At 40.7% G+C, this 19,004-nt stretch overlaps 1 protein-coding gene across 1 annotated transcript in view; it reads right to left on the bottom strand.

Annotated features, from left to right (window-relative positions):
- The window catches only part of BRAF (B-Raf proto-oncogene, serine/threonine kinase), a 152,403-nt gene extending 133,405 nt beyond the window's left edge, over positions 1-18,998 (bottom strand). Inside the window, exon 1 of the mRNA XM_012557301.2 lies at positions 18,887-18,998. Within this exon, the coding sequence (XP_012412755.2) occupies positions 18,887-18,952 (66 nt within the window). The 5' untranslated portion in view covers positions 18,953-18,998. The remainder of the gene's footprint in view (positions 1-18,886) is intronic.
- Between the last annotated feature and the right edge of the window lie 6 nt (positions 18,999-19,004).

Here is a 19,004-nt window from a genome sequence, read left to right as displayed (position 1 = left end):
CATGCAGAAATTTTTGAAATGTATCTTTGGCTATGTATATTTTCACCAAAAAAAAAGGTCAAGAAGGGAGAGGGTTGACATGTTGTGGGGCTGTTAACCAATGTCATAAAACAATATGTGTACTACTGTTTCATGAGAAACTATTTGTTCTGTAAGCCTTCAACTAAAGTACAATAAAAAAAAATTTAAAAAAGGAAAAAAAATTAATTGAGCGTTTTAAATCTATCAACTGGTTTCTTATCAGATCTAGAAAAATATCACTCAGATGTATCATTTCAAATATTACCTTTGCATCATCCTCTCTCCCCTCTCGTTTGGAACTCTGATTAAATATGTTATTTCTCACTTTTTTCTTCCATGTCGCCTAACCTCTCTTCAATATTTTCTATGTTTCTGACTCTTAGTGCGGCACTCTGGCAAATTTCTTCTGCCTTATCTTCCAGGTAACCAATTCAGTCTTCGGCTAGACATTATCTGTTAAACCTGTCCCTCAGGTTTATCTGATATATTTTTCATTTTTGGAACTTCTATTTGTTTATTCTCAATCAATTAAATCACTTTTTATAGCTTCTTATTCCTTGTCTTCAATTTGTTGAATATAACAAACAACAAATGTTTAAACCCATCTGATAATTCCAGTATCTTGTGGGTTTTGTGGCTCTGTTTCTGCTCTTTGCTGTTTCCTATTCATAGTGCCGTTTGTGTGCATGCCTGGTTATTATTTTCCTTTTTTAAAAACTTACTTTGAGGTATATATAAAGAATACTGCTTGAATAATGTGTGTATGTATGTGTGTGTAGGAACTACTTTTTTACTATTATGCTTGATTACTTGAAACTGTCCTTGAAAATGTATTAGCGGCAATTCCATAGGGATGAAAGTGCCTTCCTCCCCAGATGTTTTGCCTTCCCTCTGCCAGGCAATAGGAGTCCTACCAGTCTGAAACCAGGAACCATGACAAATGGCTTGAGGGCCCTGGACCACTCAGGAAGGACAAGCCTGAGCTACAAAGAAGTGTGAGGATGAAAACTGTGGCCACAACTTGAAGGATTGTTTTTTTCTTAATTTCCTTTTTCTCCCCTGCTCCATACAACTTTTCCTACAATGAACTGGATATGGGAGTAGGGAGGCCGTTTGGTTCTGCTTCTCCCTTAACTTGATGGACCCCTTGGGTCCCATCTTAATATGCTGTTCTCTCCTTTTTGACTCTCATCTTAGATGAACTCCAGGCCTGGACTTCTGTCCCTTCCACCCCATGAGGTCCGCCAAAAGCAAAGCCCAAATTCATACACATGGGCAACTGCCCTTAGGCCAAAAGCAAATTCATCTTCTACTCACTTTTTTGGGTTCCTGGTTTTTCCTACAATGCAACCTGGCAGGTCCCCACTATCTTTTCAGCTTATCAGCTCTCAAAATTCTTTAAGATTTTAAAATACTAGTTCTAAGATTTTCAGTTGTTTTCATCAGAAGAGTTGATCTGAATAACCCAATCCACCATTACTAAAAACGTAAATCAATTCCCCCTGTCTAAAACAACTGTTTTCTACCACTTCCTGCACTATCCTAAAACGAAATTCATGAATAACACGCCTAAGTGCAACCTTAGAAATCAATATAATACCCTAACTGCACTATCAACCATATGAAAGGAATAAATTTATGATAAAATATTTATTTCAAAAATGCATAGGCAACTACTCCAATAAACAATATAATGAAGGCATCACATGCTTGCGCCTACACATAGAATCACCATGACTGCGACAGTTACAACTGCAGGGAAGAGTATTTGACATCAATGCTGTACAAGCAGCAATGCCATCAGTTAAGAGATTTTCTGAAGTGGTGAAGAACTCTTGATAAAGTTCCAAATGAAATAATACTCTTCCAATCTATGTGATAACTGAATTCCCAAAAATCTTGGTGTATATTAAAACAGTGCCTCATACATAAAACAATTAGCTTCTGAGCTCAGATAAAATGATCACTTTTTTCACCTGCATCAAAGCCTAGTGAGTCATTCTAAGCCATGTGGTGACTGGGAACAATTCTTAACTGTGCAGGACTGTCCTGAACATTGTGGATGGCTGACTTCTCTGGTTCTTGCTCAGAAAAGGCCAACTGGCCCCATCCCCCATCTTTGCGACAACCAAAACACCTCTGAGTATTTCTCATCTGCTCCCTGGGGAAGAAGTGCTCACACTCAGACCTTTTGGCTGTGACAGACAGAGAGGCACCGCCCTGCTCCTCCTTCAGGGAAGGCCTGGCTGCCCAGCTGCAGGGAGTATGCTCTGCAGACTGCCTCCAAGGGCCAGCTCCTTCAAGGGCCTCCTCAGCTGCAGCCCACATCCAGTCACTGAGCCGGGAGGGCTCAAGGGGGGATACTGTGATGGGCAGTCCTCGCCCTAGAGCACCAAGCTGGGTTGGCCTGCCTCACAATTCAGCTTCTTCCTCTGCCCACTCCAGCTTCTCCCCTCTTTCTCTCATGGGTGCTGGTTTCTAGTAAACATCTTGCATGCCAGCCGATGTCACAGTATCTGCTTCCAGAGAAGCTAACCTGCGACGGTGGCCTAGTGCATCTCACCAAGTGTCTCTCTCTAAACCTTTGATGTTTGACCTCTGCCCATCTTGAACCCATCCTATACCCCCTGACCAATTCAATCATCTGAAAACATTGCTCTCATCAGTTTTCATTTCACATCTCCACTGTCATCCCACCACATACAATATAAAGTTCAATTTTTTTTTTCCCCAGTCTGTCACTCTTTTCCACAATCCAGTCCCACCTGATTTTGCCAATTTGTATTTCATATAATTTACCCAATTACAATCAGATGGTTGCAGCTCTAATTCTTGGCAAATTCTATTCCCACTACCTACTACATCTTTCTTCCTTTCTTCTTTCTTCCCACGTTAAACACCAACTTCCATCAGGACCTCACTGGCCTGTAATAACAACCTTCCTTCTCTGACCTCCAACAGCATTTCTTTTTCTCTTTCATCTACTTTGGCACTTAAGCACACACTGCCCTGTGCATGCCTTGTCTCCTCAACTAAGAGTGTTATCTTTTAGAAGCCTTTCTTCTTCCAAGTGAAATTTTAAGCACAATTCGAATATATTAGCTTATGAAGTGGAACTGCTGTGGTTGAAGCAGAAACTGGCCCCTGCCCCATGAGCCAGCGCCTGTCCCACTAAGTTTCCTCCTTACTACTCCCCACCCCTCAGAGTCACTGAGGACTCTCAGTGTCAGCTTTTCAGTCCTAAAGGGGAAAAGGAGAGGGGAAAAAACCAACAAAACAAACTAACTTCACAGGACTGCAGAACTCAATGCTGCTTAGATCAACATAGTTCTGAAAACAAACTGGAAAGCTGCAGTTAAGGACAAAGTCTGGAGAAGCAGAAAATGTCATATTCCATATAAGTGATAACCATTTGGACTAAGAGTACTGAAAAAGAATTCAGTCATTTAAGTACCAGTATGTATATGAACAAGGAAGACCGAAGAATTGATGCCTTTGAATTATGGTTTTTGTGAAGAATATTCAATACACCGTGGACTGCCAAAAGAATGAACAAATCTGTCTTGGAAGAAGTACAGCTACAACGCTCCTTAGAAGTGAGGATAGAGCGACTTTGTCTCACGTACTTTGGACATGTTGTTAGGAGGAACCAGTTCCTGGAGAAAGACATCATGCTTGGTAAAGTAGAGAGTCAGTGAAAAAGAAAGACCGTCATCAGGATGGACACAGTGGCTGCAACAATGGGCTCAAGCATAGCAACGATCATGAGGACAGCACAGGACTGGGCAGTGTTCTGGTTTGTTGTACACAGGGTCGCTAAGAGTTAGAATTGACTCAACAGCACCTAACAACAACATGTACTACTGATAAGCAATGAAGAAACAAAGATGAATCTGTTTTAGGTTGAACTGTGTCCCCCAAAAAGGTGTGTGGAAGTCCCTACCCCTAATATCCATGAATGTGACCTTATTTGGAAATAGGGTCTTTGCAGATGTAATCAAGTTAAAAGGAAACCATATTAGATCAGGGTTAAGTCTAATCCAATGACTGGTGTTCTTATAAAAAAGGGAAATTTGGACACAGACAGAGTAGAGAGACACAAACCACAAACACACAGGGAGAACGCCATGTGACAATGGGGACAGAAATTGGAGTGATGAGTCTACAAGCCAAGGAATGCCAAGGATTGCTGGCAACCACCAAAACCCAGAAGAGGCAAGGAGGATCCTCCCTTAGATTCGTCAGCGAGACCATGCCTTGCCAATACCTTGAGTGAAAACTTTTAGCCTCCAGAACTTTATGAACTCCAAGAGAATATATTTCTGTTGTTTTAAGCCACCAAGTTTGTGGTAATTGTTATGATAGCACTAGGAAACTAACGTATCAACACTGGCCTTGACTTTAAAAGGATCTAGAGCTGGACTAAGGAGCCCTGGTGGCGTAGTTGCTCGGCTGCTAACTGGAAGGTCGGTGGCAATTTGAACCCTCCAGCCACTCCGAGAGAGAAAGCTGTGGCAATCTGCTTTCATAAAAATTTACAGCCTAGGAAACCCTATGGGGCAGTTCTACTCTGTCCTACAGGACTGCTATGAGTCAGAATCAACTCGATGGCAACGGGTTTAGAGTTACACTGTATAAAGCAGCCATTAGACACATGTGGCTATTTACATTTAAATAAATTAAAACTAAATAAAATTTAAAATTCAGTTCCTCAGTCCTACTATACACATTTTGAGCGCACAAATACCACATGTGGCTAGTGGCTACCATGTGGGAGAGCACAGAACACTTCTGTCATCACAGAAAGTTGGACTGCACAGCACTGGTGTAAGTGAAACGATGTACATATACCTTGGGATGCTAGGAAAACACAAAGCAGAAGCATCTAACTAGGTCTGGGAAAGAGTTTAAGGAAAGTTTCCTACAATAAGCGGTAGCTGAGCTTAGTCTGTGGGTTCTTGGTGGTGCAGTGATTAAGTGCTCGGCGGCTAACCAAAAGGTCAGTGGTTCGAACCCACCAGCTGCTCCTTGGGAGAAAGATGTGGCTGTCTGCTTCCATAAAGATTACAGCCTTGGAGACCCTATGGGGCAGTTCTACTCTGTCCTATAAGGTCGCTATGAATTGGAATCAACTTGATGGCAGTGGGTTTTTGAACTAAGTCTGAAAGGCTGAGGAGTAGGGGTGGGGAGAGAGTCGCTATTCCAGGCAATAGGAAAAGCAGGAGCAAACACAAGTCACCCTGGAAGAGGGCTGCCGACAAAGTGACCGGATGACAACTGCTTCACTAGACAGTATAAGTCACACTGCAGCGCCAGGGATGCTGCTCTATACAGACAAGACCAATACTCACTAAATACCCAACCCAGAAAGAATGAAGACACTAAAGAAAGAAAATTCATAATCAGGCCTCTCGAAATTTAGCTTAAATTGGTAGCAGGATAATGGTAGACACTTCATGAAAGAGGTAAAAATTCACGTTCTATTTCCCAATGATTCCATGTTTTTAGGTCAAAATGAGAATGACTCAGGCTGATTGTTAAATTGCCTTGGCAAGTTACATTTCACTCTGATCTTAGGACCTGCACCAAGTTAGGCCCACAATGCTGTCCAGAAAACTCATACAAAATAACTTAATATTATATATTAATCTTTACTATGTATCCTTAATCTATTCACTCTCCCAAGCTCCTGAACAAGCTTCTTAACACCTTCATCTCTCTCCTTAAGCTACCATTTCCCAAATCGTCACTCTCAGTTGATAACCTTGAGTCTTACTTCACTGAAAATGAATGAAGCAACTGGACGAAAACCTCCCATCATCACATCTACCTACCCTACTAGCATTTGTATACACATGTTCTGCCTTACCACCTGCTATCATACATACATACATAAATACATAAATACATAAAGCATCCAGCTCCTATGGAAAGTCAATCCTTCCTACTTGTACAGGCCTGGAAATGGAGCACAATGCTTGTGCTTGCATTCCATTAGCAAGAACTCAATCACACGACCCTACCTAACTACATGGGGAAAATATCGTCTAGCTGTACACCCAAGAAGAAAAGGACACATGGATATGGTGAGCAGTCTCTCCCAGAGGATCGGTCTCCAGACTCACATATCCAACTACTTACTCCACATCTTGGATATCTTACCTCCCTTTCCCCGTGGCTTGCTATACTGCAATTCTTCCCCGTTTCAAAGGCAACATTGCCCTACCAGTCACTCAGGTCAAAAGCCTTGACAGTCATCCTTTATACTTCTCTTTCTTGCACACCTCACATTCAATCCATCAACAAACCTGCTGGCTTATTTCAAAACAATCAAAATCTGAGCCACTTCCCAGTACCTCTGCTGCTATCGTTCTGGTCGGAGCCATCATGACCTCTTGCTTAGATGACTGTAATAGCCTTCTCTCTGTTTCCCCTGCTCCTACCCTTGCCCCTTTACAGTCTATTCTCTATACAGCAATCAGATCAATCCTATTAAAACCTAAGTCAGATCATGTCACTCAGCTCTTGCTGCTCAAACCCTAAATGGTTTCCCATTTCACTCAAAGCAAACACCGAAGACCTTACAGTGGCTTTTGGCCATGCCCCCTACCCCTACCCCAACAACTCTCTGACTTCATTTCCTACTACTCGCCTCCTCCTGTCAAGCCATCCCAGTAACTCTGGTCTCCTTGCTGTTTCTTGAATAGGCAAGGCACATTCCTGACTCAGAACCTTTGAAGTAGCCAGTTCTTCTACCTAAAATGTTTTCTGCCTTACCTCCTATAAGTCTTTGCTCAAAATGCCACCTTCTCCACTGAGGCCTACCCTGATCTCCTTATTTTAAATCGCAACCCACTCCAACCTTCCTCTGTTCTATGTTCGTTTTTCCATAGCACTTATTACCTTCAAAAATACTGTATAATTTACTTTTTCATTCTATTGTTTATCTTTCTCCCACACACCTCACCTCCACTAGAGTGTAAGCTAGCAAAGGACAGAGATCTTTGTTTTGCTTTCAAATGTACCGCTAAGCATCTAGACTAGTACCTGACATATAGTAGGTACTCAAATATTTATTGAATGAATGAATGCCTACTGTCCTATGAAATGGCTCAATACAGAAGTCACCAGTATAGCTTTGGATGGATGACAAAACAAATGGTAGACCAGGACCATAGTTTTAAAAATGCCAACACACACACAAGTCATAATGCTTAACATTTTTCCTACAAAGCCATGAGACATATGGTCTTTCCACTATCATATTAAGAAGTTCTACCTCTTTCCTATGAAACACTTACAGAAAATATTAATGTTGCCAATTCATGTTTCTTTAATTCAATAGTGGTTTAGAGATAATGTTAATGGAATACAGTCAACATTCAGACAGTTCTACTAAACCTACGTTAAGTCTACATCAGTCCTACACTAAGAACTGCCAACAGCTTTAACCCATTAGATCCCTGTTCTAAGTATGTCACTGGACATTAAAAGAAAACAAAAAACTACAAAGATTTCTGAAAGGAAAAATTTAAGTGTATTTATCTTTTGTCTTGAAAATCAGCACAAAAAATCACATTACAGAATTGTGAAGACTCTTCCATATTCATCATCTCACTTTATTCTCATTCGACTCCTATGATCCACTTCAACACATCTGGGCTACTACAAGTTGAGTGCATAGCCTGGGGGGAGACGGAAGATGAGGCACCAGTGAAAAGCAAGCAGCATATGAACGAACAGCTGTGACGCAACTTCATGGCTAAACTGTTCTCTCAAAGAGCCATCTATGATAACCAATAACCGAACGTGTACCTCATAAATACATACAGAAAATTAAGTGCCAAGCTCAGCAGTAAAAAATCATGTACCATCTGCCACAGATGTACAAAAAAGTTACGCAAAGTTACAATGAACTGAATTTTCACATGACAGATCTTCCTCGAGACGGTGTAACTTATTGATACTATGAGAAAAAAACCAAACCAAATCTGTTGCTGTCAAGCCGATTCCGACTCCTAAGAATATATGGGTGGAATAACTTCAAATGTTAGAGGCAATCATGTAAACGCTAAGAGGAAATGAACACTTTTGGTAGTTCGAAAACAGGAATGTAGACTATTCTGAATTGCAATCTCTTCCCTATCCGAAGTTCTCTGTCACCATTCCCATGGAAGTACAGCAATATAAGGTGTCACAAAGCAATTTTTAGTTATTTAAAGAGTAATAACAATAGTATTTTACCTTTTTATAGTCCAAAAAAATTTTAAAGTTATAAAAGCAGTAACTGTTCTGCATTCATAGAAAAGATATGATTTTTAAGTAATAAATGGGAATTAAATTACCTTCATATAACATTAGCAGAAATTATGTTAACAAGAGCTCTTTAAAAATAATCACACCTACTTAACCAAGACTCTTAAATTAATAATTGTCTTTTCCCTCCAAGCTACAGACTGATTTCTAAGTAGAGAGTATAAACTTTAAAACACAGGAAAAGGGATAGAGACCCAGGTTTGACAATATAAAACATAAAATATAAGTTCTAATAACTATTTACACTTTTACTGCTGGCACTAGTAATTCCCTTTAATATTAAAAAACACATCTCTAAGCCCAAACAGGAATTTATACCTACCACAATAATGCTGCAAGGTAGCAAATTTAGTTTAAAAATCCTACATCAATGGGGGACCAGCCCTAAGCAGTGTTTCAAACTGCTTTAAAACACTCAAAGGTAAGTGGCTAATTCAAAACATCCTAAAATTTTATTTTAGTTAAAATGTTCTAAAAAGAAACTAAAAATTTTCTTTAATTTGCAGTTTATACATTTAGTGTAAGAAACAGAAGACATAAGAGTATTTTCTGAATTTAAGCACAGTTAAAGCATCTTTTATAATGCGATGAACACTGTGTTAACACGCACGCGCACACACACACACACACACACACACACACACACACACACATTTTGGAATAAGAGTTGAAAACAGTCTGCCAAAACGTGTTTCTCCCTGGAAGTAGTTCCAAAATTTATAAGGTGGCCAAGTAAAATTGGAATGACGTTCTTTAAAACATGCACAGAAGCCACCTACCTCCCTGGACAATATCTCCCTTCCATTCAAGACTTAGGTTCTATGAACCTGTGTTTCCCGATTTTTTATTCTTCAGTGTTTAAAGGAAAATCATGACCAGAAACATCATTTTATAGTGTAGGGAAGACCCCGAGCTAAGAACCAGTGAAAAATTTTCACCAGTATAATTTTTTAAAACGTGAAAGGCCTCAAAGGCCCCACTGGAAAGATGGATATATGGTCAACAACCACTATACGCTTATCTTTATTAAAAACCTAACAATGTAATGATGCCTCTAAGATTAACAAATCACACAACATGACACAGGTTTCAAATAAAAGAACCCTTAGAATGAAAATGGACAGCAACACAGCTAGTATTGTAAACTATTATCTTCTGCAGCCTGATTGACATTTTCAGTGACTTTTTTTGATGAATAAACATTTTATATATTCATCTTCCCCCATATATATCTTGATAACAGTTCCTATTTCTGCAATATGGTAAAAAGGATATAACCGACTTTTTGGTGCAGCCTACCAGAATATTACCTTTATTTCTTATAACAAAACTAATTTTGGATTAAACATGCTTTATTTACCTGCCACTTTTCATGAACCTCACCACCACATAACTCAAGATAGGGCTATACTAACTCTATACAGAAGTGAGTTTTAAGTATCTGGGGGGTAGAAGACACCTTTGAGAATCTAAAGAAAAGTATAGACCCTCTCCTCCCAAAAATACAGTAACAAAAGAAATTTAAAAATCAAATCCAAAGTTCTATAAATCCTCTGAGCCAGATTTACCTAATTTTAAGACTTAACTATGTTTTGTGTGCCATCGAGTTGATTCCAACCCATAGCAACCCTATAGGACAGAGCAGAACTGCCCCATAGGGTTTCCAAGGAGTGGCTGGTGGATTCAAACTGCTGTCCTTTTCGTTAGCAGCCTGAGCTCTTAACCACTGTGCCACCAAAGCTCCAGAATAATGAGTACAGCGTGGAGTAGTAATGAATACAGTGTGGTACTGGCATAAGAATAAACATACAGATCAATAAAACAGACTAAAGAATCTAAAACTCAAATATAAAATCAACTGATTTCAACAAAGATGCAAAAGTAAATAGAAAAAGATCAGTCTTTTCAACAAATGGTAAAACTGGACGTTCATACGTAAAAATATGAACCTTAACCCCTACCTCACAATACATGCAAAAATTAACTCCAACTGCATCACAGGCCTAAATGGAAAAGACAAAACTATAAAATGTCTAGGAGAAAATCTTTATGACCTTGAGTTAGGCAAAGATTTATTGGATAGGACACAAAAAATATGAGGCATCAAAGAAAAAACTGATAAATTAGACTTCACCCAAAATAAAACCTCTACTCTTTGAAAGACACTTAAGAAAATGAAAAGACAAGCCAGACTGTAAGACATGGGCAAAATACATATCTGATAAAGGACTTCTATCCAGAATGTATCTAGCACTCTTACAACTTCGTCATAAAATAAACACCAAATACAAAGATTTACACAGATATTCACCTAATAAAATATATGGATAGTATATAAGCACATAAAAGGGTGTTTAACATCATTAGTTACTAGGAAAATACAAATTCAAATCACAATGAGATACTACCACATATCTACTGGAATGGCTAAAACTAACAGGACTGACAATATCAAGTGCTAACAAGGATATACAGCAACTGAAGCTCTCATTCATTAATGGTGGAAATGCAGATTGGTCCTGCCACTTTAGAAAATAGTTTGGCAGTTTCTTATAGAATTGAAACATATACTTATCATACAACCCACCAATCTAATTTCTAGTTCCTTACTCAAGAAAAATGAAAACCAATGTCCACACAGAAACCTAAAGCCAAACTTATTTATTCACAATTATTCACAATTTATAAAAACTAGAAAAAAAAAGACCAAATATCCATCAACTGCTAAATGCATAGGAGCCCTGGTGGCGCAGTGGTTAAGCGCTCAGCTGCTAACTGAAAGGTCAGCGGTTCGAACCCACCAGCTGCTCCAAGGGAGAAAGATGTGCTTCCATAAAGATTTACAGCCTTGGAAACCCTGCAGGGCAGTTCTACTCTGTCCTATAGGGTCGCTAAGAGTCAGAATCGACTCAATGACAATAGCTTTAGTAAATGTATGAATAACTGTGGTACATTCATATAATAGAATATTACAAAATGATAAACAGGAAAAAATTACTGATACATGCAGCAACATGGGTGAATCCCAAAGGCATTATGCTAAGTGTAAGAAGCCAAATACATGATTACATACATCAGACTACACATGATTATAGGACATTCTGTAAAAGGCAAAACTACCGAAACAGAAAACAGACTAGTGTTTGCTAGACACTGAGGTTGGCGGGAGGGGACTGAATGCAAAGACGGACAATGGAACTTTTGGGGATGGTGGAAATTTTATTGCAGTGGTAGTTACAGGACTATATACATTTGTCAAAACTCATCCAGCTGTATACTTAAAATGGTACATTTTATTGAGTGTAAATTATATCTCAATAACTCTGATTTTTTTTAAAAAGGTGATTATGAACATTCTACAGACCTCTAAACCACAACTTAATTTCAAAACCTTAAATAAGATATAGTTTCTTTTCCTTAGACCAGGGGTCAGAAAACCGACCCTTGGGCCCAACCTGGCCCACCGCATGTTTTTGTACAGCCCCACAAGCAAATGATGGAAAAAATCAAAAGGAGATCATTTCGTGAAATATGAGTATTACATGAAATTCAAACTGCAGTGTCCATAATTAAGTCTTATTGGAACCCAGGCCTGCTCATTCATTACATGCAGTCTACAGCCACTTCTGCACTGATGGCAGAACCGAGCAGTTATGACAGAGACTACATGGCCCACAATGCCTCAAATATTTACAGACCCTTGCTATGAATCGGAATCAGCTCGATGGAATGGGTGTGGTTTTACCAAAAAAGTTTGCTAAAACCCTGCCTTAGACGCAAGTTGTTAAAATTTTCTACAGAGCCTGACACTTGGGAAGATTCACGCTGCGCCAATTTCTATACACCATAGCTCTAAAACTTTCACAGCCATAATTTTTTTCAAGGAATGAATATGTAAAGCAGATACAAGAACTTAAGGCATAGGGCTTTGGACATGTTCTCAGGCGGGATCAGTCCCTGGAGGAGGACATCACGCTCGGTAAAGTAGAAGATCAGCGAAAAAGAGGAAGATCTTCAATGAGATGGACCGACACAGTGGCTGCAACAATGGACTCAAGCATAACAACGATTGCGAGGGTGGCACAGGACCGGGCAGTGTTTCATTCTGCTGTATGCAGGGTCACTATGAGTTGGAACCAACTGGATGGCACCTAACAGCAACGAGGTATGGGAGACTAAACAGAGGCTTGCGGTGATCTCTGAAGAAGGTCCTTGGAACACCCAAAACAGTGTTTTTCCAAACTGCCTGTGGCAACCAAAGGGTTATCAATCCAGTAAGCTGATTTTTATGACTAGCACAAAAAAAGAGAACTGGATAGTACGGAAAACCAGAGTGCATCCCACCTAATAGGGTCTCATTCATTAATTATTTCACTAAATATCTGAGTAGCTATGTGCCAGGTACTGTTCTAGAAGTTGAGGATGGAAAAACTACGAACAGACAAGAAGTGTTTCACGTCTGTATGTATGGAGCACTTTAAAGAACGCATTCTCACAGTGGTAAAGTGTTTTCCTTTCTTTTTTTTAATTGCCCTAGAGTAATTTGAAAACCATCACTCTATGGTACATTTGCCCCAAAACTGTTGTCAATAGCTGCAGCTACATTACAAGAATGGAAATGATGTTTCATTGGCTCTTACAGAGCTTCCAGAAGATATAAAGTTAATTGGGTTCAAAGCAATTTTTGATACTCTGTATCCAGGGCATTCCCAGGGCTGGGGAATAAAAAGTTACTGAGCATCAATTTCCCTCTATCTGCATAGCCTTGGTATGGAAAGGAACAAGAATAATGATTTTTTTACACCCAAGAGAGAATGTGAAAACCGAAATAATCTCAGAGGGTAGAAGGGAGAAAAACAGAATTGCTTAATGTTAGGGTGGAGACTGGATTGAGAGTTTCTTCTGACAGTCATGCCAGTGAAGTGTGATAGTAAACTAGGCTGGTAGCCAAAGGAAACTGAAAAACAAAAACTATCCCCCAGAACATGTCACTTCCACCACAAAATATTTAAGAGAGACATGGAACAAATAAAGCTATATGTTTGCTTCTTACGCTAACATTATCTATAACACTAAGACTTCTCATGAAAACACTACTTAATCTTAAAAATCATAAAAGCTCATAAACAGGCTCACCTATTTTGAAGTTAGGAGTTCTATAACTATTTCTGATTCTAACTTCACAGAACAACCAGTGTAGGTAAAATAGACAAAGGGAATGGGTAAAGAACTTAAATCCAACTTCTGAAGAAGGCAACATCACAGTAGGGTTACTAAAAAGGCAGCTTATTTTAGTGACAATTTCGGCAGAAATTTAGGAAGCATAGGAACACAGTGGATTTCATAAAACAAAGGGGTTGTGGCACAAAATGTTCACTAACTACTCAGCTAAGTTAATGTCAAGGAGCCCTGGTATCACTGTGGTTTAGCACCCCGCTGCTAACACAAAGGTTGGTGGTTCAAACCCACCAGTCGCTCTGCAGGAGAAAGATGTGCTAGTCTGCTTGCATAAAGATTACAGCCTTGGAAACTCTTTGGGCCAGTTCTACTTTGTCCTATAGAGTCCCTATGAGTCGGAATCAACTTGACACCAATGAGTTTTTAAGTTAATGTGAATACGTCAAAGAAAACAAAATGCACTTCTACAGATTTGAAGGAGAAAACAGCTTTACCATTGGAGACAAAGGGAAAAGGAAGAACACTGATTAGTGACCCCATACTACAGGGTAAGCGTCAGGTCTTAGAAAATCCTAAAAACCAAAACAAGAAACAGTGTAGCCTGCTCCTTCCCTCTCTTCCCACCACTTAAAGAACTTCACCAGTTCAGGCTTCCAGCTGCTATAGCTGGATCAGCTTCCTATTCTTCCTAATCAGGAAAGCAAGGGGGCAGACAGGGAAATAGAAAAGTTAAAGGCTTCTCTGGCCTGTTATCCTAGTATCATTTTTCTAGCCTATTATTCTAATGCAATTAAATCAAGCGCCCCTCAAGTTTACTAGGTTTAAGGAGTCAAGCACCCAGTCCCAACATTCCTTTCTTACCTGTTTACTTACCACTGATTCCTTTTACAGCCAGCATACGGTAAGTGACTGACAGTCAATAATTTTCTAAAGAAAAGGAGTGAGTGTCTCACTCTCATTTCTCGTTTATTAAATGAGAAGGAAAGTACAGAAAGGGAACAAACACTAAAAATACCAAAGAAGAGCTATTTTAGAGTTTTGCCTAAAGAACACATTTTGTCCACCTTCAAATATATTCAGACAAATAACGGCAAAGGAGCCCTCGTGGCGCAATGGTTAAGTGCTCGGCTGCTAACCGAACAGTCCGTGATTCAAACCCAGCCAGCAGCTCCACGGAAGAAAAGACCTGGAGATCTACTCCTGTAAAGACTAGGGCCTAGGAAACCCTCTGGGGCAGTTCCACTCTGCTGCATGGGGTAGCTATGAGTTGGAAGCGAGTTGACAGCACCTACCAACACCAATGGCAAAGGCCAGAACTGCACAAGCACACACTTTAGTGGGGCCACCGCTTTTCTGAGGCATGTGGAATTCATCCTGGTTTAGCAGGGTTCACGAAAACATGCTTTCATACAGAGGACCTTGTTACAAGGGAGATTCCATCCCAAAATAGTCCTTAGTGATGCATTACTATAATCACACAGTTTAACCAGGACTGGAGATAAGACATCTTGAAAACAGAAAATAATACAACAGTAACTGTAATGCAGTTGTGAGAGGCTCCCTCCTCCAGAAACACAGCGTAAGAAGACTAGTTAATAAAAATCACACTCTGGTAATCTTATACCATATGGTCACAGGCAGAAAGTCACATCAGGGAAACATAAATGGTAAGAAGTAAATGTTTATTAGCTAAAGTATAAGCACATTCATTGGATGACTGTTTAATAGGCTCTTGTCATTTATCAGAATATTCTATTTTGAGCATCTACAAAGTTAAACTTACAAATACAGGACATGAAATTTGTTCACTCCTTAATATAATTTTAAAAACTAAAATCTACATTCTATGTTCAAGATATTTGATAACAGTAAAAATATGCAAACAATCTAACACCCCCCCCAAAAGGATTAGTTAAATAAATCACAGTATGGTTAATAATATGTAAAAAATATTGCTATATTTTTAGGTTAAAAAAGATTATGAAACTACACACAGTGTATTATACATGCATAAAAAGCAGATGGGTATTCACCAAAATGCTTATAGTAGTTATATCTAAGGGGCAAGTTTACAGATGATTTTTTAATTTTATTTTTGTATTTTTATCTTTCTAATTTTTCTATAATGAATACGCTTAGCCTCTATAATTAAAAAAAATATTTTGGTGGAGTTGAAATTTCCCTCTGAGAAACTTTTTGTAAAACACCTATATTTACTGTCAGGTAAGGTGAGCATAGCAACAATTGTGAGGATGATGCACGAATAGGCAACATCTCATTCTGTTAGCCGTGGGGGAGCTAGGAGTCAAAAGACTGGGTGGCACCTAACAACAGCAAAATAACTTCTTTAGAATAAAATATGTCACTATACACAAGCACAATTTTTCATTTCTTTTCAGTACTTGGCAATTATAAGATATCCCTTTAAGGGCATATAAGGAAGACAGTTCAACTTAAAAGATCACAGTACGTTTCAGCTTCCACTGAATTAACAATATCAACTCCAAATTTAAAATTATTTCTTGGAGGAATGCATTCTACCATCTGTAACATTCATACATACATTCAATTAATTCATCATTTACTCTCCCACAATACATTTATTATCAGCCGTATGAAAATACAGAGGAAAATGGACTATTCAACAGTCAACATCAAAACCTGGGTGAAGGGGGTGGTGAGAAACACACCTCCTTTAACTACTTAAAATTAGGAGGATTCTTACAGTTTCAGGGGATATGAACACGCTTTCCAACTACTGGCAATTTCAACTTAACTTCATCCAGCCTAGAGGCTCTCAAGCATTGGTGGAAATGAAAATTGCCTAGGAAGTGTGCCAAATCCAGAAACCCATGGCCCTAGCTCTCACCTACCGATCACAGTCTTCATAGAGTCCAGGAACCCTTAAACTCCAAACAATCTGGCCCTTTCAAGTTAACAGAGTAGAGATTTTCCTTTAACAAAGGCCCTCTATCATTGTAAGTTGTTCTAATAAGTCTGAAATCAAGTTCCCGATGTAAATAATATTATAATCACAGAATTACAATTCCATAACTCATACCCAATAATTTATCTATTCTTCCACTCCAACAGTCTTCAAACAACGGTACAGTTCAACAAAACCACACACACACTTCAGAGTAAAGTAAAGCCCAGAGGCACCTGTGCCTGGTGAGACAAAGGCATATCCGATTCACGCAAAAAACCGACAGCAGACGTGACCCCTAGTATTTGCCCACTAAAAACAATGTATCCTAAAAATACATTTCCATGTCAATGGAACAAAGCTGTTTATAAATAAGATGGAATGTGGAGGTGTGGGGAAGACAAGAGGAAGCTTCAGCAAGTCAAGTACCAAAAGCCAGGAAATAAGGCAGAACGCATGGGAACTGGGGACAAGGGAAACAGAATAAACGAGGAAATGAAAGAAGGAAAAGAGCCCTATCCTTCGAATTGAAGCAGTTGGGGGAAATGAGCCGGTCTTAGAGGAAAGTGACCTGAGCAGAAATGCAAACCGGAAAGGAAGTGGAAAGTGGTGTGGCCTCATGATGGTAAGAAAGATGGGAGAAAAACCTGAGAAATTTAGGTTAAATCAAATGATGGTATAGAACACATTTTGGGCATAGATGGAGGTGGTGTAAGAGAGTGGAAAACAAATATTATTGCAAGCAAACGATTCTGAATAAAGCAACCACATCAGATGACTTTCCAGAGTAAAGATAATCAAGCAGGAAAAAGCGAACAGTATAGACAGAAGAAAGAATGAGAGGTTAAGAGAACTGGGGGACAAAATGTTAGTAGGAAGGAAAGAGAACTTGGAGCAAAGTCAACAGAATAAGGCACATTATCTAATCAATAATGGTAAAGCCCAGTTATTACACCATATAACCCCATAATCCATTGCTGTGGAGTTGATTCCAACTCATTGCGACCCTGTAGGACAAAGTAGAACTGCCCCATAGTTTCCAAGGCTGTAAATCCTCACTGAAGCAGACTGCCAGATCTTTCTCCCGAGGAGCCCCTGGTGCGTTCCGACCTACGACCTTCTGGTTAGCAACCCAGCACTGCAACCAGTGTGCCACCAGGGCTCTTTATGATACCGGGGGGCAATTCTACTCTGTCCTATAGGGTCACTACGAGTCTGAATCGACTTGATGGCAGAGGGTTATCTTATTATTTGTAAAGTACAACGAAGTATATTATTTTATGCAATAAAACACCAAATACTGAACGCAAGAAATTTTATGTAATAAAAAAAGATATGCAAATAAAGTAATGTGACAAGGTGATGAGAGGCCGAATAATGAAAAAAGCTGAGAAAGGCAAGGACTAAAGAGAGTAAAAATGAAAACTGGGACAAAAAGGACAACAGAAAAAAAAAATACATCAAGCCTACAGAAAATGGGTAGGTTTAAATAGAGAGGTGAACGCGCAATGGAAGCCCAGCCAAAAGTGTCAGCAGTGCAAGGGTGACAAGAAACTCAAAGTGTAGGAACTTGAGGGAACCTTGATAGGTTCAGGGATTCGGAAAGTGACTGACTCCAAAGTGTCCAGAGGATTCGTGAAGACAATAGGTAATGTTGTGGAGCGGTGGAAGGAGGAAAGCGCCTCCAGAGGACTAGGTAAGACAAGTGTGAAGATGGACTCAGGTAGCAGTGGAGGTTAAGAGGCGGCAGGTCCCAACCACCGGAGAGTGAGCGGGGCGGCGGATGGCACTGGGATGGGGGTCACCAGTCAGCGACAGAGCGCTAACAAACATGAGGAGCGGGTGGCCTGAGACAGGATGAAAAGACAGCGGAACCGGGGGGATTTGGGGGTGAAAAAGGTAAAGACTAAATTAAAACCATCCGCCGAGCAGAACAGGTGAATAGAAATTCCCGAACAAGTAGGAAAGCGGGAGGGCGGGCAGCGGCCTGAACGGGGGGCAGTCGGGGAGAGCGGGGAGGGAACCGGGCGCCCCGTCATCCCCACTCCATGGAAAATCGCCTACAAGAGCAACTCGGCCCGGGGTCCCGGCTCCACCACTAACCTCCCTCCTCACCAGGGCCGCCCCCATCCCCCAAACCACGAAAACACCTCACAGATGCGGCTGGCCACCTCGGCAGGCGTGACCTTCCCGGCAGCCCGGGTTTCGCCCCCTACTGACAGCCTCCCGCTCAGCCCCGCCGCCCGAACCCCCACATCTGGGGCGGGGGCCCGGGAAGTCCCCCGGGCCGCCGTGGGTGTTTACGTCGCGGAGAGCGGCCGGCGGCGAAGGCACGGGGGCGATGCCTGCCCGCAGCCCCGCGCCAGGGAGAGGGCGGCCGAGGGCGCGAGCCCCGCCACCGCCTCTGCCCGAGTCAACACCAGCGCCGGCCGGCGCCGCACTCACCTCCTCGGGGATAGCAGGGTCCGCGGCCGACGAGGCCGCGGCGCCGGGGCCGGCCTCGGGATCCATGTCCCCGTTGAACAGCGCCGGGCCCTGCTCCGCGCCGCCGCCGCCGCTCAGC

This window comes from Trichechus manatus, unplaced genomic scaffold (genome assembly GCF_000243295.1).
Source record: "Trichechus manatus latirostris isolate Lorelei unplaced genomic scaffold, TriManLat1.0 scaffold00093, whole genome shotgun sequence".
Taxonomy (NCBI): domain Eukaryota; kingdom Metazoa; phylum Chordata; class Mammalia; order Sirenia; family Trichechidae; genus Trichechus; species Trichechus manatus.
The sequence above is the reverse complement of the archived record's forward strand: the minus strand, read 5'-3'. Positions and strand labels throughout refer to the sequence as shown.